Genomic DNA, 24,425 nt, shown 5'->3' with positions numbered 1-24,425 from the left:
CCTGTATAGTGCACTCTATGTAATATTTTGTATTGAATTAATTGAAGACTGGGATTTCTAATTAGATTAAAGGTTTTTAAGCAAATCTGAGACCAGAAGTTTTGGTCTAAGTTAACTGATAAATCCGCCTCCCATTTTGCAGTAGGAAGTGATATTGATTCATCTGTTTTAGAAAGCATTCTGTATATTTTGGATAGTAATTTGGGGGTTTTAAGAGCAAGAAATTGAACCACACTTGGTGGTGTTTGTAGTTCAACTTGACCCGGTTTAAATCTCTTTTTTACTATGGATTTAATTTGTTGATATTCTAAAAATCTTTTCTTGTTGATCCCATATTGTGTAACTAGTCTGTCAAATGAAATAAATTCTGTTCCTTCTAGTATATGTTCTAAATATTTGATTCCTTTACCACTCCAATCTGAAAAGTTTATCATATTATTGTTTTGTAATATGTCAGGGTTGTTCCAGATAGGTGTACGTTTGCATGGGATTAATGAAGACTCTGTCAACTTCAGAAACTCCCACCATGCTGTCAGAGAAGAGCTGATGTTGACGCTTTTGAAGCATTCATGTCGTTGGATGTTTGAGCTGATAAATGGTAGATCTGAAATCTCTAGATTATTGCAAAGTGCTTGTTCTACATCTAGCCAAGGTTCATCTAAGAGGGTATGTTTTAGCCATCCTGAGATAAACTGAAGCCTGTTGGCTAAGAAGTAGTGCTGAAAGTTAGGTAGTTCTAATCCTCCTTTATCCTTGGTCTTTTGTAGTGTTTTTAAGCTGATACGTGGGGGTTTATTTTTCCAAAGGAATTTTGACATATATGAATCTAGAGATCTGAACCAATCTTGCGGCAGTTTAGTTGGGATCATTGAGAATAAATAATTTATTTTTGGTAATACCATCATTTTTATAGCGGCAACCCTTCCCATGAGTGATATGGGTAGACATTTCCACCTAGCCAGTTCACCTTCTACCTTCTTTAAAAGTGGGATATGGTTTAATTTAGTTAGATCTGCAAGCTTGGGAGAAACATTAATACCTAAATATTTTATATTTCCCGATTGCAGTGGAGTAGAAGAGGAATTATGGAAGGAAAAAAAGAATCTTGATTGTTATGATCTTTTGAACTATCGACCAATCTCTAAGCTTCCGTTTCTGTCCAAGATCCTGGAGTGACTAGTTCTCTCTCAGCTTCAGGCGTACCTAGACGCGAACAACATTGCAGAGAAATTTCAGTCTGCCTTTAAGCCATGGCACAGCACTGAAACGGCCTTGCTTAGAGTTCTCAATGACCTATTTGTAAGCACTGACTCTGGACGCTCTGTGGTCCTGGTTTTATTGGACCTTTCCTCTGCTTTTGATATGGTTGATCATAACATTCTTCTACTAAGACTTGAGCATACTGTGGGTATAAGAGGCACTGCCCTCAACTGGTTTAAATCTTATCTTGCTGACAGGTCTTTTTCGGTTAATTTGGGCAACTTCTCATCTTCCTCGGTACCTGTACGCTGTGGTGTGCCTCAAGGATCTGTATTAGGCCCTATTCTCTTTTCGCTATATCTGCTCCCTCTTGGAGCAATTTTTGAGAAGTATAATATTGCCTTTCATTGCTATGCTGATGATATACAGATTTATTTTGAGATTACTGACGATCTTGCTATGTCTTTTCACTATTTTCGTGAATGCATGTGTGAGGTTAAAGATTGGTTCAAGAGTAATTCTCTTGTCCTGAACGAAAAGAAAACGGAGATCGTGGTGTTTGATAGTAAAATCCCCCGCGACCAACTGTGTGCTGCTCTGATGCCTTTTGCTAGCTCTCCTTCTGATTATGCCAGTAATTTGGGCATACTACTGGATAGCTCGCTTAAATTTGACAAGCAAGTGTCTGCTGTTGTGAGGTCTAGTTTTAATCAGCTGCGCCTCATTTCTAAGGCTAAGCGCTACATTCCGCACGATGACCTCGAAAAACTCATTCACGCATTCGTGACTTCCAGGTTGGACTACTGCAACTCTCTTTACATTGGCCTTTCCTCCACCCTTCTCGTTAGATTGCAGACTGTCCAGAATGCAGCGGCACGCCTTTTGACAGGTAGCAGGAAGTTTTCTTCCATCACTCCTGTTCTTGCTGGCTTGCACTGGCTTCCAATTAAATACCGTATTCAATTTAAAATATTACTTTTCACCTACAAAACCATTAATAATTTGGTGCTGAGCTACCTCAATGAGCTTCTCAGGTTACACACTCCTGTCAGAGCACTTAGATCTGCTACCCAAATTCTTCTGGAGCAACCTCGTTCTCGGCTGAAGTCTCGCGGTGACCGCGCGTTTGCTGTAGCTGCCCCGGTCTTATGGAACAACCTTCCTGTGTCTATCCGGGCGTCTGACTCTCTGCCTTTGTTTAAATCACGGCTGAAGACTTATTTGTTTAATCTTGCCTTTCCTCCTAGTTAACACTTGGTGTGCGTTGGTACATTTTTTATCCGTTATGCTTGTGAACTACTTTTATATCTTATGATTGTCAAAGTTTTATAATTGATACGTGCCAGGTCCTTTCTCTTTTCCCTCCCATCTCCCTTTTCCTATTTTATTTTTGTCAAGCACCTTGGTATACCCTTGGTTTTTTAGTGTGCTTTATAAATAAAGTTTATTATTATTATTATTATTAAGGAGCAATTAATCGGAAGGACTGTAGATTTTGACCAGTTAATTGAGTAATCTGATATTCTTGCAAAAGAGTTTATCAGTTCAATCACCCCAGAGATATTGGTTTGTGAATTTTGGAGAAAGAGTAACACATCATCCGCATAAAGGCTGATTTTATGTTCCACGTTCTTGCATTTTATGCCCTTAATTACTGAATTCTGTCTAATTGCTGCTGCTAGTGGTTCGATAAAAATTGCAAACAGTGAAGGGGAGAGTGGGCATCCCTGCCTGGTGCCCCTAAGGAGACAGAAGCTGGAGGATGTCTGGTCATTTGTTCTGACACAAGCTGTTGGGGAATTATATAATATTTTTAACCAGTTGATGAAAGAAGATCCAAAACCAAATTTGTGTAAAGTTGCAAATAGAAATTTCCAGTTAACTCTGTCAAACGCTTTTTCTGCATCTAAAGAAAATATTGTAGTTTCAAGGTTTTTACTGTATGAGTAGTCTATCAAATTAAGTAATCTACGTGTATTTGTTGATGAGTGCCTACCTTTTATGAAACCAGTTTGGTCAGGATGAATTAAGAGGGGGGTTATTTTCTCTAGTCTCTTCGAGAGAGCTTTGCAGATTATTTTGAGGTCTACATTTATAAGGGATATTGGACGATAGCTTGAGGGATATACAGGGTCTTTGCCTGGTTTTAGCAGGAGATTAATGTTTGCAGAATTCATATTTGATGGAAGCCTGCCATTTTCTTTGATTTCCAACAACGTTCTGTAAAAAACTGGTGCTAGAATCGTCCAGAATTCTTTGTAGAATTCTGCAGGAAAGCCATCTGGGCCTGGAGCCTTATTATTGGGCATACTTATCAGGGCTTCCCGGAGTTCACCTGGTGTCAGTGGCGAATCCAGTGCCATTGCTTGAGTGTCTAATAATTTTGGAAGAGTTATGTTGTCTAAAAACTGATCAATTTCCTTTTTAGATGGGTTTATTTGTGGTGAATACAACGTTTTATAGAAATCCCTGAAAATGTTGTTTATTTGTTTCGGGTCATATATTGTGTTCCCAGATTAATCTTGAACAGCACATACAGTTGTTTTTTCTTTATTTATTTTTAGCTGGTTTGCTAGAAATTGACCGGATTTATTACTATGTTCATAATTTTGTAAGCGTAGTCTTTGTACTAAGAATTTTGTTTTTTTATCAATTATCTCATTTAATTCTAGTTTTGTTTTGTGTATTTTGTTCAATGTTTCCTGATCTTGGTGGGACGCGTAGGCTTCTTCTAGTGATTTGATGGTTTTTTCTAATTCCTGAATATTTTTGTTTTCTTTTTTCTTTTTATGTGATGAGAAAGAAATTATTTTACCTCTCATCACAGCTTTCCCTGCTTCCCATAGAACAGAAGCTGATGTTCCGGGAGTGTCATTATAGTCTAAATATAGAGTCCATTCTTTTTTAAAGTATTTAATAAAGTCTTCATCTTTAAGCAGTGATGTATTAAATCTCCAGTTTTTACTTGGCGTAGTATTATTCTTGTGCATTAGTGTTAAAGATACAGGAGCTTGATCGCTGACAGCTATAGGGTGAATCTCAGTGTCTGAAATGTCACTCAGCAGTGAGCTGCTGACCAAAAAATAATCCAGACGAGAGTAGGAGTGATGAACATGTGAGAAAAAAGTATATTCTTTACTGGTGGGGTGAAGGGAGCGCCATGCATCGCAAAGACCAAAGTCGCTCATAATACTGTTTGATTATATTTGTGGACTGCCAATTACGCTGAGTTCCTGCTGTGTTGAGCCTATCCATTTCTTCATTTAGTCCAAGGTTGAGATTTAGTCCAAGGTTTACAAGATGGCGGCGCGCACGGGTGCAGCGGCTCTTAGCTCTCCAGTTTGGTGCTCGTTTTTACTTTTACTGTGTGTATTTTTAAATGTTTGCATCTCTTACAGTCGCCAGAACCTAATTGACCTAGGTTTCAAATATAGTTTGTCTGTTTCTGGCGATTATCAGCGAACACACAACATCCTGGAAGAGATAGCGAGACCGCCAGGGTCACCGTGGATGGTCTGCCCGCCCAGCAAGCGTAGGAGGCGACGGAGGGAGAGAAAGCAGAAGAGGGGATGCCGGTCGGGCTCAGATGCTAGGCTACGCAAACAACCACACCGGCCAGCACTTCCGAGCCTTTTCGTATCGAACGCCAGATCCATCACCCACAAATTGGACGAATTGGAGCTACAGATAGCCACCACGAGCTTTGCACGCAACTGCAGCATTATTCTTATCACGGAGTCGTGGCTTCACCCGCTGATTCCCGACGCTGCAGTCGAGTTAGCAGGCCGCACGCTACACCGGCACGACAGAACCAGCAACTCAGGTAAAAGCAGAGGAGGGGGGCTATGTGTTTACGTGCATAACGAGTGGTGTTGTAACAGCAGGATCATTCACACACACTGTTCTCCTGATTTGGAGGTTCTGGCAGTCTCGTGCAGACCTTTTTACATCCCGAGGGAGTTTACTGTAGTGATTGTGATAGCTGTTTACATACCGCCGGATGCTAACGTTAGCACGGCTCTCAGCCTCTTGCTTAACACCATTAACAAACAACAGCTTGCCCACCCCGATGGGGTTTTTATTGTCGCCGGCGACTTTAACAAAGCGTGCCTAAAGACTGTGCTTCCTAAATTTGTCCAGTTTGTGGACTTTGCTACGAGAGGTGAACACACTTTGGACCGTGTCTATTCAAACATCAGGCATGCTTTCAGAGCGACACCCCTCCCCCACCTGGCTGGATCTGACCACCTCTGCATGTCCCTCACCCCCACCTACACCCCCCTGCTGAGAAAAACAAAGCCCCAGACAAAGACAATAAAAACCTGGCCTGAAGGAGCCCTCTCTCAACTGCAGGACTGCTTCTCATCTACTGTATGGGATTTATTCTCCAGCCACAACCTCCAGGAGTACACGGACACTGTACTCTCCTACATCAGGAACTGTGTTGATAATGTCACCGTCAACAAAAGGGTCAGGGTGTTTCCAAACCAAAAACCCTGGATGAACAGCGAAGTGCAATCCCTCCTAAAAAGCCGCAACACTGCCTTCAAGTCAGGGGACAGGGCTGCGTACAGGGCGGCCAGGGCAGACCTGAGCAGAGGGATCAGGAAAGCTAAGGCTGCCTATAGAAGGAGGATTGAAGATCACTTTGCTGACAACGACCCCAGAAAAATGTGGCAGGGGATCAATCACATTACCAACTACAGAAGCAATAACCAGGCGACAGCTAGGACTGATGCCTCGCTGGCTGAGGATCTAAATCGTTTCTTCGCCCGCTTTGAGACGACCAGGCCCTCAGCTGTCACACCACTTCCACCCGCCCCCAGCACCGGCACACTAACACTTAGGGAACATCAAGTGAGGTGTGTTCTAAGGTCAGTGAATCCCAGGAAGGCGGCAGGTCCTGATGGAATACATGGAAAGGTTCTCAGAGCATGTGCTGACGAACTGACCGGAGTCTTCACTAAAATCTTCAACCTTTCCTTGTCATTAAACACCGTCCCGCCCTGCCTCAAAACCTCCACCATCATCCCCATCGCCAAGAAGACAGCTGTGGACAGCCCAAATGACTACAGGCCTGTTGCACTTACGCCTGTAGTGATGAAGTGCTTTGAGAGACTGATCTGTCAGCACATCAGGGCCAGTCTGCCTCCCACTTTGGACCCCCACCAATTTGCCTACAGGACTAATCGATCCACCGAGGACGCTATCACCATAGCGCTCCACACTGCGCTGAGTCACCTGGAGCACAGAGGAAGCTATGTAAGAATGCTCTTTCTGGACTTCAGCTCAGCATTCAATCATATCATCCTGGAGATCCTGGTCCAGAAACTGTCTCACCTGGGACTCTCCACCCCCATCTGCCTCTGGATCAAGGACTTCCTGACAAACAGACCTCAGTCTGTCAGACTCGGCCCCCACCTGTCCAGCACCATCACACTCAGCACCGGGTCTCCACAAGGATGTGTTCTGAGTCCCCTCCTGTTTACGCTCTACACATCCGACTGCTCCCCTACCCATCTCTCAAACACCATCATAAAGTTTGCGGATGACACCACTGTGGTTGGACTCATCTCAAGGGGGGATGAGTCAGACTACAGAGATGAGGTCAACAGACTGACTGAGTGGTGTTCAGTTAACAACCTCCAACTGAACACCACAAAAACTAAAGAACTCATCTTGGACTTTAGGCAGGGAAGAGCAGACCCGGCCCCACTTTACATTCACGGGAACTGTGTGGAGAGGGTACACTCCATGAGGTTTCTGGGCGTGCAGATCTCTGATGATCTCTCCTGGACTGAAAATACCACGGCGGTGGTAAAAAAGGCCCAGCAGCGTCTCCACTTTCTGAGAGTGCTCAGGAGGAACAACCTGGAGGAGAGGCTGCTGGTGACATTCTACAGAGCCACCATAGAGAGCATCCTAACGTACAGCATAACAACATGGTATGCAGGGTGCTCAGCTGCAGACAGGAAAGCACTGCAGAGGGTCATCAACACAGCCCAGAAGATCACTGGCTGCTCTCTGCCCAGCCTGGAGGTCATTGCAAACTCTCGATACCTCAGCAGAGCTGGCAATATCATCAAGGACCATTCTCACCCCAGCAATCAACTGTTTGAACTATTACCGTCAGGCAGACGGTACAGGTCACATAAAACCAGAACAAACAGATTCAGGGATAGCTTCTTTCCCAGAGCTATCACCATTGCAAATAAGCACAAAAACAATTGAACCTGCTTAGCCATACCATATTGTCACTGCCATTATATTATGCTATTATTATTATGCTGCTATTCATACTGTCATACTGTCATTATATTAATGCTGCTATCCTGTAAATATCATACTTACTTTTGTTTGAGTACTTATGTTTGTTTTATTGTACCTTTTATATCTTACTATTTTTTTATTATATTTATTATTGCATTTTGCACCAAGGGAGTGGCACTCCAATTTCGTTGTACCCTGTACAATGACAATAAAGGCTATTCTATTCTATTCTATTCTATTCTAGGTCGCCTCCAAGAACAAGTGTGCCATCTAAGTGTTCAGAGAGTGCACTGAAAAAAACTGTGAAAGAATGAGGGATCATCAACATTTGGACCATATACACTTACAATACATAGCTTTTTATCACGTATAGATAGTTTAATGATTAAGAATCTGCCCTCTGGATCTATAACTGTATTGAGTACTGTGAAATTAATATTTTTATGTATTAAAATTGCTACTCCCCTTTGTCTAGAATTATAACAAGCTGAGAACACATTAGGAAACTCAGGTGTTTTAAGTTCATTCGAACCTTTAAGAGGTCTGTGGGTCTCTTGTAAAAGGACAACATCTGCCTGTAGTTTTTTGAGTTGGTTAAATATTTTTAACCTCTTTTCTCTGGAGCCAGCTCCATTTACATTCCATGTAACGAATCTTAGTTCACCCATAGATGTGTTTGTATAACTAGGGGTGTATGCTGTGTGTGTGGCTTAGACAGGTGGAGAGAATACATCACCTGTTCATAAATAAAGAGAAGGAGAGAGAGAAAAAATGTGTGGCGAGATGCTCCCTGAGTCTGACTATGTGTGTGCATATTTACTAATATGAGTAGTACGCTTGACTTAAGTGTGTGTATCCTATACTGTGTGCGCTGTCTGTCTGATGTAAATGTGCTGCCGTTGAGCGCATGATTGTGCGTGATCGTGCTGTGCGTATGTGTCGAAATAAAGGATGTTGTTTGTGGATGAGTCTGGAAGCAGGTGATCGAAGCAGTGAAAGAAATAAAGAAAGAAACCAAGGACAAGGGTGAGCAGCATAAAAACAGGAGGGGGAAAAAAGAGAGAAAAAAAACGAGAAGGAGAGAAAAAAAAAAAAAAAAAACCCGGAAACATTCCAATCATACCGTTGACAGAGAGTGACGGTGTTAATTCTGCTATGAAATCACACTTAAGATGCGATTTGATACTGGTAAGTTAAACAGATGTTAATGTTAAGTTAATGCAAGTTAGTGTGAGTGGATAGGGAAAGGGTGTAGCGGATTCTTATCTGGTGTGAAGTTAATACAGCCACGGAGTGATGTCGGGGTCGCGGTGGAGCTGTCCGTCCACGTACAGCCGGTCAACAGCGATGACCGCGTGGGAGCCCTTCTGGATGAAGCTGCGTCGGATTGGGAAGAGGACCCTGCGTCGTTCCAGGATCTCTTTGGGGAACTGGTCGTTCACGCTGAAGTCCGTTCCTTTTAATTCCCTGCCGCGGCTTTTCACCTGTTCCTTTTGTTTGAAGTGGCCAAATTTGGCCACAATAGGACGTGGTCTCCCGGCCGGCGTCCTCACGGCCCCCAAGCGATGCACTCTATCGAAGGCAATGTTCTTTACGGTGTCCTCCGGCAGCTTCAGGTGGATTTTAATGAAGCTTTTCACCGTTGCCTCCGCATCCTCTCCGGCAGATTCTGGAATACCAGAAAATACAAGGTTGTCACGCATGCTACGGGCTTGTAGATCGATAACGGACTCTTTTATTTTTTTATTTTCAATGTTTAGCTGGGTCACGTTATCGGTGAGAGATTTGACCAACTCCCGTAGCGTGGCATTTTCAGCGGCAAGCGTTTCCACTTGCTGCTGGCTGAACTCCAGGGATTCTCGCAGAGATTTAAATTCCCGGTGTAAAATCTCCACCAGGGACAGCCTCGCATCAAAACTGGACAATCGTTTGTCGATTGACTCAAGGATGTCTGCAATGTCTTTGCCGGCAGGTGATGTTGTGCTGGGGGAGTCTGCCGGGCGACATCTCTTCGATGACGGTGTCTCAATTTTGGCCGGGGAAGATGCACTCTGGGCCTTCTTCATGACTAAATCTTGGAAACAGCGGTCGATGTAATCTTGGAGAGCGTCTAAACTCTCCCCGTTGTCCTCCAGGGTGTTAGAGATGATAGGACAGATGTTGTTAGTTATATGACAATTGATTAGTATATTTGGTAATACTAAAGCTTAAAGAAACTTTGTTCAGTTCTAAACTACCATTCGCTTAAATTTTCCGCCAAAATCTCCGGCGTCTGACGTCAGTTACAACATGAGTCGCTTACCTTGTCCGTCACTTCCGTCACTTACCTCTCCTCTCTCAGGGGCATCTTTACACAGCCTGCACCTGGGGTCTTGCCTGGTGTGATAGACCCCAGCCTCTATGGATCTTGTACTCAGAGCTTGTTCTTGTGCTGAAATGATTAGTGCCTCTGTGCTGTCTTTCAGTCCAGCTTTGTCCAGCCACTGGTAGGATTTCTGGATATCAGCCACCTCCTCTATCTGCCGGTGGTACATACCGTGCAGGGGCCTGTCCTTCCATGATGGTTCCTCGTCTCCCTCCTCTTTCTTGGGTTTCTGCTGCCTGAGGTATTCGCTGAGTACTCGGTCAGTTGGGGCCATCTTCCCAATGTATTCTTGGATGTTCGTTGTCTCATCCTGGACTCTGGTGCTGACACTCACCAGTCCCCGGCCCCCTTCCTTCCGCTTAGCGTACAGCCTCAGGGTGCTGGACTTGGGGTGAAACCCTCCATGCATGGTAAGGAGCTTTCTTGTCTTTATGTCAGTGGCTTCTATATCCTCCTTTGGCCAGCCTATTACCCCAGCAGGGTACCTGATCACGGGCAGGGCATAGGTGTTGATGGCCCGGATCTTGTTCTTACCGTTCAGCTGACTCCTCAGGACTTGCCTGACCCTCTGCAGGTACTTGGTGGTTGCAGCTTTCCTAGCGGCCTCTTCATGGTTCCCATTTGCCTGCGGGATCCCCAGGTACTTGTAACTGTCCTCTATGTCTGCAATGTTGCCTTCTGGTAGTTCAATCCCCTCAGTTCTGACTACTGTGAGGATAAAGGAAAATTGCTTCATTATTACAATATATTTCATAGCCTTGCCATAGCATTAATCACACAGCTTATAGCTTTAAGATGGTCTTGAGACATTTAAACATACTGACACCATATTAATCTTTCACAGGTGCAGTCATAACCATTTTTATATTGTTATATCTTTACACACATATTGCAGCTCTATGGCCTTAAAGAGTTGAAGCTTTCCCAGGTAATTAAAGGTCACAAGCTTCATTCAGCGCTATGTCTGGGTGATCCATAGGTAAGGAAGTCGGGAGCTTAAGAAAGATTGCACACATGCTTACAAAACACATATATATTACATATAACCTAGAAACAGATTTGAGTGGAGGCCTGAAGGCACTTAGTTAACATGCTGCACTGGAGCTTCTGTCTTGACAACAGGTGACGAGTGGAGAGGACCAGCCCCTGGAGACCACAGAGGCCTGAGTTTATTGCCTTCTTTGGAAGAAGATGCCAAAAGAGGAACTTCTGTGTCTGCAGTTAATTCTTAAAATACATAAATGTTCTGTACATGCAAATTATGTGATTGTAAACGCAAGACGGGGCGTCATAATACTCTGATGCTATAAAAGCAATCTGAAGTATAATTTTGGTGAAGACCTTTGCTGATGTGTGCAGTGATTGTCTTCCCGCGCGTGTACTTCAATAAAAGATCGCTTTGACCCAAACCTTCTGGACTGTCTTGGTTTTGTACTCTCCACCAATTTCGAACCCTTAACACTACCTTCCCTCTCTTTGTTACCATCCGGCTACACTTCTCCAGCCCGAATGATATCCCAATGTCATTGCTGTATAGCCTGGTAGTGTGGATCAGTGAATCGATGTCTCGTTCACTCTTGGCATACAGCTTGATGTCATCCATGTACAGGAGGTGGCTGACAACTTCTCCATTCCGTAGTCGGTATCCGTAGCCAGTCTTGTCAGTTATCTCACTGAGGGGGTTCAGGCCTATGCAGAACAGCAGTGGGGACAGAGCATCTCCTTGGTAGATCCCGCACTTGATGGTGACTTGTGCTATGGGCTTGGAGTTGGCCTCTAGTGTTGTACGCCACATCCCCATTGAGTTCCTGATGAAGGCTCTTAGGGTCCTGTTGATCTTGTACAATTCTAGGCATTCCAGTATCCAGCTGTGGGGCATTGAGTCATAGGCCTTCTTGTAATCAATCCAGGCTGTGCACAGGTTGGTCAGTCTGGTCTTGCAATCTCGGCTGACTGTTCTGTCTACCAGTAGCTGGTGTTTTGCGCCTCTGGTATTCTTGCCAATCCCTTTCTGTGCCCCGCTCATGTATTGAGCCATGTGCCTGTTCATCTTAGCCGATATGATGCCTGACAGGAGCTTCCATGTAGTACTGAGGCAGGTTATTGGTCGGTAGTTGGATGGGACCGGTCCCTTCTGGGGGTCCTTGAGGATCAGGACCGTCCGGCCTTCGGTTAGCCATTCTGGGTGTCTCTCGTTAACTAGCAGCTGGTTCATTTGTGCTGCCAGACGCTCGTGGAGTGCAGTCAGCTTCTTCAGCCAGTAGGCGTGAACCATGTCGGGCCCTGGTGGTGTCCAACTCTTCATACTGGAGACCCTTTCTTGGATATCTGCCACTGTGATGGTTACTGGACCCTGTTCAGGGAGGTCGCTATGGTCTGCCCTCAGATCCACTAGCCACTGAGCATTGCCGTTATGGGTTGCGTCCCATATGCTCTTCCAGTATTGCTCCGTCTCCAGCCTTGGTGGTGCTGTTCTCTTATTGTTCCCTTGCCACTGAGAGTACACCTTTGCTGGTTCTGTGGAGAACAGCTGGTTTATTCTCCTGCCTTCTATCTCTCTGGTGTACCTCCTCAAGCGGCTGGCCAAGGCTGTGAGTCTTTGCTTGGCAGTTTCCAAGGCCTCAGGTATGGACAGCTTGCTGTATTTCTTATGCACCTTCTTTGTCGCACCTTTCTGCAACTCCGTTAGTTGGCTAACCTCCCTTCGTGCTACTTTGATCTTGCCCTCTAGCCTCCTTCTCCATGTGGCTGTGGCTGTCCGGCTTGTAGCCAAGCATCTCACTGATCACTGCTGCCATGGTGTAGATCAGCTCGTTAGTGTCGGTAATCATCCGTAGTGCTGCATTAACATCATCTAGCAGACCTTCTGAGGGTACTTCACGTAATCTTGGTAACCGGCTACGGGGGATCCAGATTTCAAGCTTGGCCATAATCCTATCTTTCAGGTCAGTTCCTCTCGCACTCAATGATCCTTCTCCTATCGCACTTGGGGCTATGTACCCAATCTCGGGTGGGGGTGATGATATCTCCCCCCTGACCTGGCGTCCTGACTCCTCCTTGCCGTAGCATTTATGTTGTACCTCGTCAATCTCTAGCTGTGAGAGCAGTCCTTTCTTTCGAATGTTGGAACACTGAGCTACTAGTTGTTTCGCCGTCATTGTGGATGTTGGGTATCGAAGAATCCATAGGTCCCTCATCCTATTCATGTAACCCCTTCCGCCAGGGTTACTTGCGTAGTAGCATTCCAACAACGCCCTGTTTTCGTCTCTTCCCCACCGATGCCTTCTTGTTCCAGTAGCACACTCATGACTAGCCTTGAGCTGCATTGACTGTATTTTAAAGTCTGTGCACATCTGGCGAACTGCAGCGTGGCAGACTCATCTAACCCACAAATGATCATTATTAAAATACTTTCCATCGTCCCAAGCTGTGGTGGGACATGTGGAACATTGACTTTGTCACTGATATTAAGTTATTTTTTCAAGAAAGTGGCACATGCACTGAATAGTCAAACTACTCCAACAATGATTCACATGAATGAGATATTTGTTGTGTTTCAGCTGGATTGCACAGCATTTGGAAGACCTGCAGGTGAGAACATTTTCAATAACATAATTACCATTATCTCATTGGAATAAGGCTATTATTTAATGTTTAATTTATAGCATTTATTTCAGTTCTGTTTATCTCAAGTCATTTCCCATTTTATTTCTTGACCTCAGTCCTTTTGTTCCTCCCATCACAAACATGAGGAGGTCACTGTAGTCTGCTCACTTATATGCTTTTACCCACAGTCACACACTGACAATATGATAACACAGAGATGATTGGATAATCAAGTATTACTTGGATATAAGTCCTCAAAATTTGTTTTTATTTTTTTTTCTTTTAATGACAGTAAAAAATGACAGTGACAGTCAGAGGGAGCTGGTTAGGTTTTACATGTACATTTACACTAAAGTTCAGCAAAATGACAGATGAATCCCTTTACTGTGGTTTTACATGACAAAGAAAAAAAAGGTGATACTCAATGATTCTAAATTAACAACATTTTGCTTCAATGTAATCACAGAAGGAACTCTGTAAAGGTCTTCCTTATATGAATATCTTCACTTCAGAATACAAAACACAAAGAAGGGTGACTCGATTCAAATGATGCAGTTTTATGTTGATTAATTGGTTTCTTTGTATTAATTTGAATTATGATGTCAGTGATGTACAGTGTTGGGTAAGTTACTTTAAATTAGTAACTTAGTTACATTACTAGTTACTTCTATCAAAAGTAACTCAGTTACTTCAAGTTACTCGTTACTTTCAAAGTAACTAGTTACTAGGGAAAGTAACTTTGGATTTACTCAGAATTCTCTTGTTAATATGTTGCTTCCAAAACTTTGCAAGTCTTCTAGCTTGCCGAGGAGGAAATCACACCTAGACCCAGGAGATGTTACCCTTTTCCCCGGGATGGAGACAAGCAGACCACCCCGGGCCCAGCAGCAGCAGGGAGGTCCCACATCCCAGACCCCAATCGGATGGCCAACACCTCCGCCCAGCCCCTCCACCCTGATGGCTAACAGAGAACGGGGGTAGTAACTTACATAGCTGGAAAACAGCACCACTCTCCAGTTTGTCATTTTGTCATCCATCCTTCTCATCGGGTCGGTCGGGGTAAGGCGGTCTTCTGGGTGGAGGGTCTCTCTTTGTTAGCTCTGTCTTGGATGTTGAGTGCCTGAAGTCCTGAATGCTGGGAGAGGACAAGTGTAAAGCACTTGAATTAAAAAACAAAAAGAAAAGTATGAATTCACAGATCATTGATTTATTAAATTTACTTTTCTTCTGTTATGTGTCTTTACCTTACCTTTGATCCCTTAGCCACAGGCTATACCTTATGTAAAAACAAGAGACTAATGTGCAGTACAGCTGATTCTTTTGAAGGTGTAGCGCCCTTAAAGATGGATGTAGGTATGATGTAGAGTCATAAAACAAGTTTATTCTGGTCTTGACAACCCATGAGAACTGCTCATGGAAGAAAACAGTTAAAAAAAAAACATCACCTCAAAATACATTCTTGTACTTTGTGTCAATTTTCCATGTGTGGAGCTAACCATGTGTGCTAGCAGAAAAGGGGTTTGGTGGAGATCCAAACTGCAAACAACTGCACCCTCAGTGGTTCACCACCAGTTGGTGCAAAAGAGCAAGATCCAGACGTACAGCTCAACGAAGCATCAAATGCAAAAGACCGTTACAGAGGGTTTTTCTTAACTTTCTTAATGTTTTGTATTGGAGTCCCCTTCAATCAGAGTCTTGCTGTGAAACATTAATGGATGAATGAATGTATATTTAAAAATAAAATAGTTGTACAAGACATTGTTAATTATTAACAGCTTAATTATTGTGCTTTGTATATTTTATATGTATATACAGTACATGCAGTATTAAAGGTCACAGAGATTTAGTACCAGGCGTCACATAAAAAGTATCAAGTATGTTATGACCCATGATCATCATGTGTGATGTTAGCTTACATTGGTGGCTCCTCTCATGACGGTGTGTGTGGGTGTGTGGAGATTTGTCATCTCTCTCCAAGATGTGGTTGCGTGCTTGATGCTGAAACAGATGAAGACTGCTGACTGGCTGACGTAGGGTACCACATATATTCTTGGTTGTTGGTTTGGGCAGTGCTCACCTCCACATTAAATAAACTCCTGCACATGTGTGTTTATAGGTTCTCAGTCATCCAGGTCATGGTCGTCTAAGGAGCTAAGTGACTTCACTTCTTTTAGTTTCTTGATAATGTTTAACTTCTTATCCAAGAAGCTTCTTCATTTCATGAGCTTCCTTTGCTCATTTTCCACCTCTGCACAGTTTCATGTCATGACAATGCAGTGCAGTTCTCCCAACCATACAACAGAGGGCGCTATGCACATTCACTGAAGTCATGAAAAATAAAGGTGGAGGAGGAAACACAGCAGCATGAAGAGAGAAAACTGAAGTTTTCAAAATGAGTTACTTTAGTTTCTTACTGTAATAATAAACATTTAAACATCATGTTGATGCTTAATGTTAAACGTCTTTGAGCTCAGTGTGCTTTTACTGCTCATTAGGAAAATAATACTGCAATTTAAAAAGAAAATTGTTTTATTTAGGATTTAATATCTACTTTAAAATTTCTCTGTACTACTTCAAATTAAATTTGAAAGCACTGCCTCATATGAAAACTGAATCATGTCGAAATGCTGTAATCAATTCTTAAAGAGAAGCATTAGAGAGAAATTGTTTGTGTAACAGCGACATCTGGTGGAGCAATAATGTCTATCAGCTTTGTGAATATGAAATGTTTCGTTTTCACTTTGTTCTTAGAAGTATAAAAATGCAGGACTAAAGATAAGATGGAAAAGAAATTAGATGTATTATCAGATATAAAACACATATGTCAACATGTACTATAATTTAATTTAGTTATTTTCTGTGTTGCAGGGTTTTTTGTCTGTTTGTTTGTTTGTTTGTTTGTTTGTTTGTTTGTTTGTTTGTTTGTTTGTTTGTTTGTTTGTTTGTTTGTTTGTTTGTTTGTTTTGGGGGGGTATTTTTTGAAAACACTGCTTCTAGTTTGAAAACTGGATTTAGTGTTTAGAGTTGGGACAAAACAATGGACAGTTTCAAGAAATGTGTTTTATCAAAAAAACTTATTTTGATGGTTACTGTATTTATTTTAATGCTCTCTATAGTGAAGTGATTAAAAGAAAGGTTAATCTGCCTCATCACCAATGAGCCAACAGCCTCCACGTAAACATTTTCAGCCTCAACAATCAGCTCAGATTTATGAAGTTTATCATGTTCAGACCCTGCAGCTGATTGGTGGCATGTCTGATCAGAAAGCCTTTCTGCATCTTCACAGTATGAGTCTGAGAGTTTCTGAACAACAGGATGAGCTGCTACACACCTGACACCACATTCAATAATATCCACAATATTTTAGACCAAAGAAAAAGGTTGACAATTTGCAGTTAACACGAAGATATTCTAGAGTAGAAACAACACACAGCACACAAGTTTCATGTAGAGATGATTGTTTATTCTGGATGTTATTTTTATTCAGTTATTTTCCATTACTTTTTGGATAAAGTTTCTGGTTTATCCAGGTCATGTAAGAACAAACATCCACAGCAACAGCTGGTCTAGTGCAGGCACATACAAAACCAGAACTGATTACACCATAAATCATGTTGTTGTAAATCACTCCACCACCAGAATCACCCTGAGAGAAAAAAATGCAGTTTGTGCTTAAGTTTGTTCCAAAATATCTCAAACATACACAGATGATATACAGTAATATTAGCAGTCAACTTACCTTACGTGTATCTACAGTAGCGGTTTTAGACACGGGCGAGACGGGCGGTTGCCCGGGGCGGCATCGTGGTGGGGGGCGGCATCACGGGCATCGGCAAAAAAAAATTGCTCGTACTCATGCTGCCCCGACATCAGCCAGCGCATATTGGGAATGGCATAGGCACTGATCGGTTTTCTATCGCCCATTTGCTGGGAGTAAGGGCGCCCTCCGTTTGCGAGGTGCGCCTGCTGCTTGCGGAACAGGGAGGAGAGGGCGGGGCGGCGGGGGATTCTCTGGCTGGCTGGAGCAGCATCTAATAACCAACTCGCAAGATAAAACAAAATAAAAACAAACCAACAAACACGAAAACACCAGACATCATGATACAGACTTATAATTTGCACCGATGTTTTTTCAAAATTCTATACGCGAAAAGTGAGCGCGAGAGCCCTTGGTGCGCCTGCAATAAAGTAAACTTTATTGTCATCTCCGCTACATACAGTCCAGTATATAGAGAGACGAGACGACGAGGCTCCAGTTACAGCAGTGCAAGTAAACAAACAATAAATATTTAAGAGTAAAAAAATAAATATACACTTTAGGACGAGGGGTAAAGGGATCAATAACAATTTAAATGTATATTTTATATTTTGTTGATTTAAAGTCTCACACACAATCCGTTTTTAAAGTTTAAAAAAAGAGAAAAGAAGAGGAGTGTAGCGGCTTCCACAGTCGCTAGAGGCCGGGGATGGAGCCTGCCTATTTGCCTGACGCGCTGTCAACTTCACGCAATAATGCGAGAGGTGGAATTGCTTGCTTGTTTATTCAAGTGCTTGAAAAGTTTACAGAGCAATGTGATCGGCTCGCAATTCAAACTCTTAAAACATCACAGGCTCTAATGCAACAAGAGGAAACTCGTTGTGCTGCGGTCAACAAAAACTACGGCTACCCAGCCCTCCTCTCTGTCAAAATCAAACCAGTGAAAGACAGACTGACAACGCCCTCTTGATGTCACCGCTACCACCCACGTGACTCCCGTTACACATCACCATAGCAACCAAACAAATGAAAACCCAGTGATCATTAAAATTCAATACATTTAATTATGGCTCCTACTCCTAAACTCAAAAAGCTGTGGCTGGAAAAGAGAAAGGCGTTCAGAAGCGGAGACAGGGACTGCTACAGAGAGGCCAAGTACAGGTTCACTAAAGAAGTGGACATTGCTAAACATCAGCACTCTGAGAAGATGCAGCAGCAGATCTCAGAGAATGACTCGGCCTCTGTGTGGAAAAGTTTTAGGAATATCACCAACTACAAGCCTAAAACCCCCCACTCCACTGATGACTTGCTCTTGGCCAACACCCTTAATGACTTTTACTGCCGTTTTGACGAGCCATCAAGCAGCCTTCACACCTCCAACGGCCCCAACAATAGAGACACTTTGGACACTCATTCCCCCACCTCTCCCCCCTCCATAGAGCCATCACCACCATCAAACACTTCACCTACAACACCTCCCTCCACACCCCACACCAAGGAGGATTTCACACCACCTTCTCCCACCACTACTCTTCATATTCATGAAGCAGATGTGAGGAAGCAGTTTAAGAGTCTGAATGCTCGAAAAGCTCCTGGCCCAGACGGTGTGTCTCCTGCCACCCTCAGACACTGTGCAAACGAGCTGGCCCCAGTGTTTTCTCGCATTTTCAACTCCTCACTGCAGGCATGTCATGTGCCTGTCTGCTTCAAGTCCTCCACCATAATCCCTGTCCCCAAGAAACCAAGGATCACTGGACTAAATGACTACAGACCTGTGGCTCTGACATCTGTGGTCATGAAGTCATTTGAGCACCTGGTTCTCTCCTACCTCAAGACCCTCACGGCCCCCCTCCTGGACCCCCTGCAGTTTGCATACAGAGCCAACAGGTCTGTAGACGACGCTATCAACATGGCTCTACACTTCATCCTGCAGCATCTGGACTCCCCAGGAACCTACGCCAGGATCCTGTTTGTGGACTTCAGCTCTGCCTTCAACACCATCCTTCCAGACCATCTCCAAGGCAAGCTTTCCCAGATGAATGTGCCTGATCCCATCTGCCAGTGGATCACTGACTTCCTGACGGACAGGAAGCAGCATGTGAGGCTGGGAAAGAATGTCTCGGACTCCCGGACCATCAGCACCGGCTCCCCTCAGGGCTGTGTTCTTTCTCCTCTGCTCTTCTCCCTGTACACCAACTGCTGCACCTCCACCCACCAGTCTGTCAAGCTAATCAAGTTTGCAGATGACACCACCGTTATTGGACTCATCTCAGACGGGGATGAGTCTGCCTACAGAAGGGAGGTTGAACGTCTGGTGTCCTGGTGCAGCCACAACAACCTGGTGCTGAATGCCCAGAAGACAGTGGAGATTATTGTGGACTTCAGGAAGCACACAGCCCCACTCCCCCCCATCATCCTGACTGACACCCTCATCACCTCTGTGGACTCATTCCGCTTCCTGGGCACCACCATCACCCAGGACCTGAAGTGGGAGCCCACCATCACCTCCGTCATTAAGAAAGCCCAGCAGAGGATGTACTTCCTGAGGCAGCTGAAGAAATTCAACCTGCCAACACGGACGATGATGCAATTCTACACCGCAATCATCGAGTCCATCCTCACCTCCTCCATCACCGTGTGGTATGCTGGAGCCACTATCAGGGACAAACAGAGACTGCAGCGTGTTGTGCGCTCTGCTGAGAAGGTGATTGGCTGCAAACTCCCATCTCTGCAGGACCTGTACACCTCCAGGACACTGGGGCGTGCAGCTCGGATCAGAGCTGACCCTTCTCACCCTGGACACAGTCTGTTTGACCTGCTCCCCTCAGGCAGGAGGCTCCGGTCCATTCGCACCAGAACCTCTCGCCACAAGAACAGTTTCTTCCCCTCTGCTGTTGGTCTCATGAACAATAACCATATGACTGTTCCCACCACTAACACATGACCCTACACTGTGTTCACTGCATCATTCCATGTTCGGCACTGATCACCACCTGCACTCATGTACATATCTATCCTCTTAGTACTTAGTACCAGAGGGGGTGTTCACCCAGGGCGCCAAACAGGCTAGGACCGCCACTGTGTATCTACTTGATGTTCTTTAAGACACAGCCTTTTGTTATATGGCACATATGCAGTACACCGAGAGTATCTGGTAGGCTCACAGTCAGCAACACGCATGTTTGCACACTGCAGATGAGGTGGTTTATCAGGAACTAGAGAAAAAGGAAAAGAAAAAAGTTATTCATAACCTTTCAAAAACTGAAATTTTGAATAGAATGATATATTTTTTTTTTATATTTCCAAATGATTTTTAAACAAGGAACCTGCCACACAGTATATCTAGTATTTAAAAAAAACACTTTTACATATAGTATGCAACAAAAAAACATAAATGTAACTATAAAATAGTCACAGAAAACAAAATCAGAGTCTAGCGTTAACTAATTAATCAACCAAAAAATGGTCTTACGTGTGTGGCCGGTGGCATTTACCCTATAACCACCAAGTCCTGCAACTTGAACGACGTGTCCTCTAGAAACAGACAAAAAACAAAATAATCATAAATTAATTCTATGTCCATCCATGTGATATAAACACAAAATACATCAAATCATATGATGAACTCCGCATGCTGGGTATTTCCAGTCGACCTTAACTCAGCTAATGTTACTCTGGGGTTTCAGTTATCACACATCACTGTTTCGTGTTTCATTGTCATTCACTGCATGTCATGGATGTAACTCCTAAAATCAAAACAAGAAGTCTTAACTTGTGTTCCCGGCTAAGTTATATTATTAATGGTGTTAATCAGGAAGAGATGCAGGTGTAATGTCAGCAATGGGTTTGAAACTTTACAAGTATGATGTCATCTTGTTGATGGACCACAGGCGCTGCTTCATTTTCTTCTACACTGCCCTGACTTGGATGTTAACCATCTTCTCCTGCTGCATTAAGTTGTTTTACAGGTTTGAACCTGTTTCATGTTTGGATAAATTTGCTGTTTCAGTCTTGTTTCATCATTTAGAACAACAGACACTGTAAGTGGCTGTCATGGTTTGACATATAATATTTTATCAAATGATATTTTCATATTAAATTTGCTTAATAAATGTGGGTAATGGACTCCATGGACTCCATGGACTCCATGAACTCCCTTCATGATGACCTTACGTACACTCTTAGTTTATTCATTAAATTACGTTTTTGTTATGTATATTTGTTAAAGTACATCTATATGAAGACACATAATTTCAATATCTGCAAGATGTTTTTTTAAGTAAAAATCTTTTTAAATTATCCTGATTATAATACTGACCAAAATAATCACAGGTATGATTGTTGCTGTAATCAAGCAGCCCTAGCAGGAATCATGTTCGCATATTTAATTCACAGGAAAAAGCCTGAAACATTTTCTGCTGTGGTGTAATGACTTATTTACCCGTTACTCTCATAATACTCTGTGTGACAGGTAGAGCCAATAGGACTAAACTCAAAAGCATTTTTATTACTTAAACTAAACAGATACTTGGAGATACTAGCTCAAAGTAAGTGGAGATGGAACACATCAGGGAACACAGGTGAACTAAACTGGACAAACAACGGGAGAAGCAAAACTGAACACAACACACACTGGGCAAGAGACTATAGAAATAAGACAGGAAACAGAGACAGAGGTCCAAACTCCAGACATACAAAAGTAAACAAATAGAGAGATGGAGGCTGGACACAGGCAGACAGCAAGGGAAACAAACACTGAGACAAGACAAAGACAGACCAGACATGAAAGTGAACTGACACAAACAAGGCACCAAAACAACAACAGGGCACAAGAAATATTGATAACTAAACTAGGAAACACTGTGGGGAAAATACTAAACACCAGAATATCTACTCTAATGTCTGTGCCGCCTGTTACAAACAGAGTACAGAGTTATTCTTTAGAGGGAATCAGTGATAGTAAAAATCATTTCTTTTAAACTTGTATGCATATTATTGCTATTTTACATTATTTTTCCTAAATGATCCCATTTCATTTTCTTTCCACTTGCTGAATATAATTCAGTGTCTAAAAGACACAAAAATGCTATTTTTAAGCTTGGGATCACTGGTGTGGTAATACTGTCCTCAAGTTCAAGAATCAAGTTGATATATTTCATGGAAAACTAGTTTATGGTGTATCAATGTAATTCACGCGCACTTTACATGTTTTAAACCTTCACTCTGACAGATCAACTGCCTGGAGCGAGGCCTGTGATCATGTGTAACACGAGGCGTTTGTACAATAATATGAACGAGCTTGGTTAGCTGATTGATTTGTTTGTTTTTAGTTGCAGTAATTTGTAAACTATTGTAATTAAATAGACTTATTTCGTATCTCAAATCAATTTTATTTATAACCTGTTTTCATGGTATCATTTTTTTTGCCCTTTTATCCTTTTTATGAATGGAATCACTGTGTGTATAATATGGCTTTTTTGACAAGAACTTGTGTAAGAAATAAACATGTGTAATGTAATTTAATTAAATAATGTAATATATTATGTAAATTAACATCATGACATACAAACATCCAAAAACATGGTCAGGGTTCAGTAAGCAGGTGACCAATTGGCAACATTGTGGATAAATAAATACCATAATATAAGTAAATGTAAAATGTCAATAAAAATAAATAAAAATAAAAATGTGTAAAAGTCAGAAAGGTGTCAGACTTATTAGGTAAGGGTACAACTTACATTTTGGGAGGATTTGCGCATTTCGGTAAGTCAATGGTGTTCCAGCCTGGTTGTGGAGGAATTCCCAGTAGCATGATGTCTTCAATTGTATTTATGCCCACAAACATCGACTGACCTGTGACTTTCACCTTTTTTTGTTTATCTAAAAATGGTAATAACTTTGTCCACCATGGACGTGGATGAACTCCTAAAATTGCATACATCTCCCTGCACAAGGGGAAATGGGTGTTAGTGACTGTAATTAGTGAACATGAACAAATTCTTATAAAAACACATTTTTAAGTGAAACTGTTGTTTTCTCACCATCCAGGTTCATTTTTCCAGCAGTGGGCTGCAGTCAGAATCCACCGTTCAAGGATCAGTGAGCCACCACAGAGACTTACATGTGTTTCATTTGTTGCCATCAGTTTCACGTGATACAGACGCTCAGTGTCTGGACACTTATGACCTCCATAGATCCTTTTGTGCAAATCTACTCCTGTGCTCACTGTGATACCTGAAAAAGAAGTAATTTACTCACAACTGGTTTCCACCGTTTAAAGTGCAACATATTAGTTTCAATTATTATAGTTGTAAACAGCAGAAATGTGTCAAAGATTTGATGAAAAGAAGAAAAGCTGCAATCATACTGTAGAAACAGAGTTCCTGATACTGTAATATTCTGACAAATGTATAGTAACTTATATCAAAGCAGAGACAAAGCAGAACAAAAACAGTATCTGATGGTTTAGCGAAAACTTGAATGATCCTTTAGTAACACAGATTTGTCACAACCTGAGAAATAGTTCAAATGAAGTGAAAATAAACACAGGAAATAAGTGCAACAGTTCACTCACCAACACACAGAAGAAGAAGAAGAAGTAGAAGCTTCAGATGAGCCATTGCTGTCATTCAGCTTGCAGTGAATGTGCTGGGACCTTTTTAAGCCTGTTCTCACTGTACTGGTGGCCATGAAGCCACCAATCAAAAAATACATCTATCAATCACCTGGATCACCTGTTGAGAAAGAAAAAGAAAACAAGCAGAAGAAAACGAGAGCAATAGAATAAACAACATCATGATGATCTATGGGAATATGACAGTGTATACTAAATGTTAAACATTATTGTGCAGCACGTAACATTGACAGCGCACAGTGTGCTTTGAGGTAGGAGCCAAAAAGGGTGTAGTTTGTGTGTGTGAGCACTCGTGTGTACACCTGTGAGCATGAGCGCGCTTGTTTTTAAAAGGTTCCTTCATGTAATGATCTGCTAGAGGGTGTGGGGAGCCACAGCCCCGTCCACCAGGGCATGAAGCAGGTATGGAGGATGTCAAGACTCCAGACATCCAAAGGCCCTCAGAACACAAGAGACCAAGGAAGACCAACAGAGGGGCAGCCGCGCCACTATCCCAGAAAGAGCTGAGGAGAGTCCCAGATGAGGGGTCACTCAGCAGCCGCGGAGCATAAGCCAGGGGGGGTTGCAGTGACGTGCCCGGGAGCTCCGCCGGC

At 42.8% G+C, this 24,425-nt stretch overlaps 1 protein-coding gene across 1 annotated transcript; it reads right to left on the bottom strand.

The window, feature by feature from the left end:
* Positions 1 to 14,483: 14,483 nt before the first annotated feature.
* On the bottom strand, positions 14,484 to 23,818 carry LOC134628819 (serine protease 30-like). The gene is made up of 6 exons (XM_065471181.1): positions 23,779 to 23,818; positions 23,240 to 23,432; positions 23,138 to 23,143; positions 18,621 to 18,729; positions 17,025 to 17,087; positions 14,484 to 14,576 (listed from the first exon to the last, which is right to left on the bottom strand). Exons 1-6 carry the CDS (start codon positions 23,816 to 23,818, stop codon positions 14,484 to 14,486), a joined length of 504 nt encoding a protein of 167 aa, XP_065327253.1.
* Positions 23,819 to 24,425: the final 607 nt, after the last annotated feature.

Source organism: Pelmatolapia mariae, linkage group LG6 (assembly GCF_036321145.2).
Source record: "Pelmatolapia mariae isolate MD_Pm_ZW linkage group LG6, Pm_UMD_F_2, whole genome shotgun sequence".
Lineage (NCBI taxonomy): Eukaryota > Metazoa > Chordata > Actinopteri > Cichliformes > Cichlidae > Pelmatolapia > Pelmatolapia mariae.
This window is presented reverse-complemented; position numbering and strand designations above follow the sequence as displayed.

Excerpts from the sequence above, each read along its gene's own strand:
- LOC134628819 (XM_065471181.1), bottom strand. The coding sequence starts at position 23,818 with ATGGCTCATCTGAAGCTTCTACTTCTTCTTCTTCTTCTGT. Across the intron at positions 23,433-23,778 it reads ACTTCTTCTTCTTCTTCTGT|GTATCACAGTGAGCACAGGA; the intron begins GTGTTGGTGAGT and ends CTTCTTTTTCAG. Across the intron at positions 17,088-18,620 it reads GCTCTATGGAGGGGGGAGAG|GGTGATTCTGGTGGTGGAGT; the intron begins GTGGGGGAATGA and ends TTTTTCTCTCAG.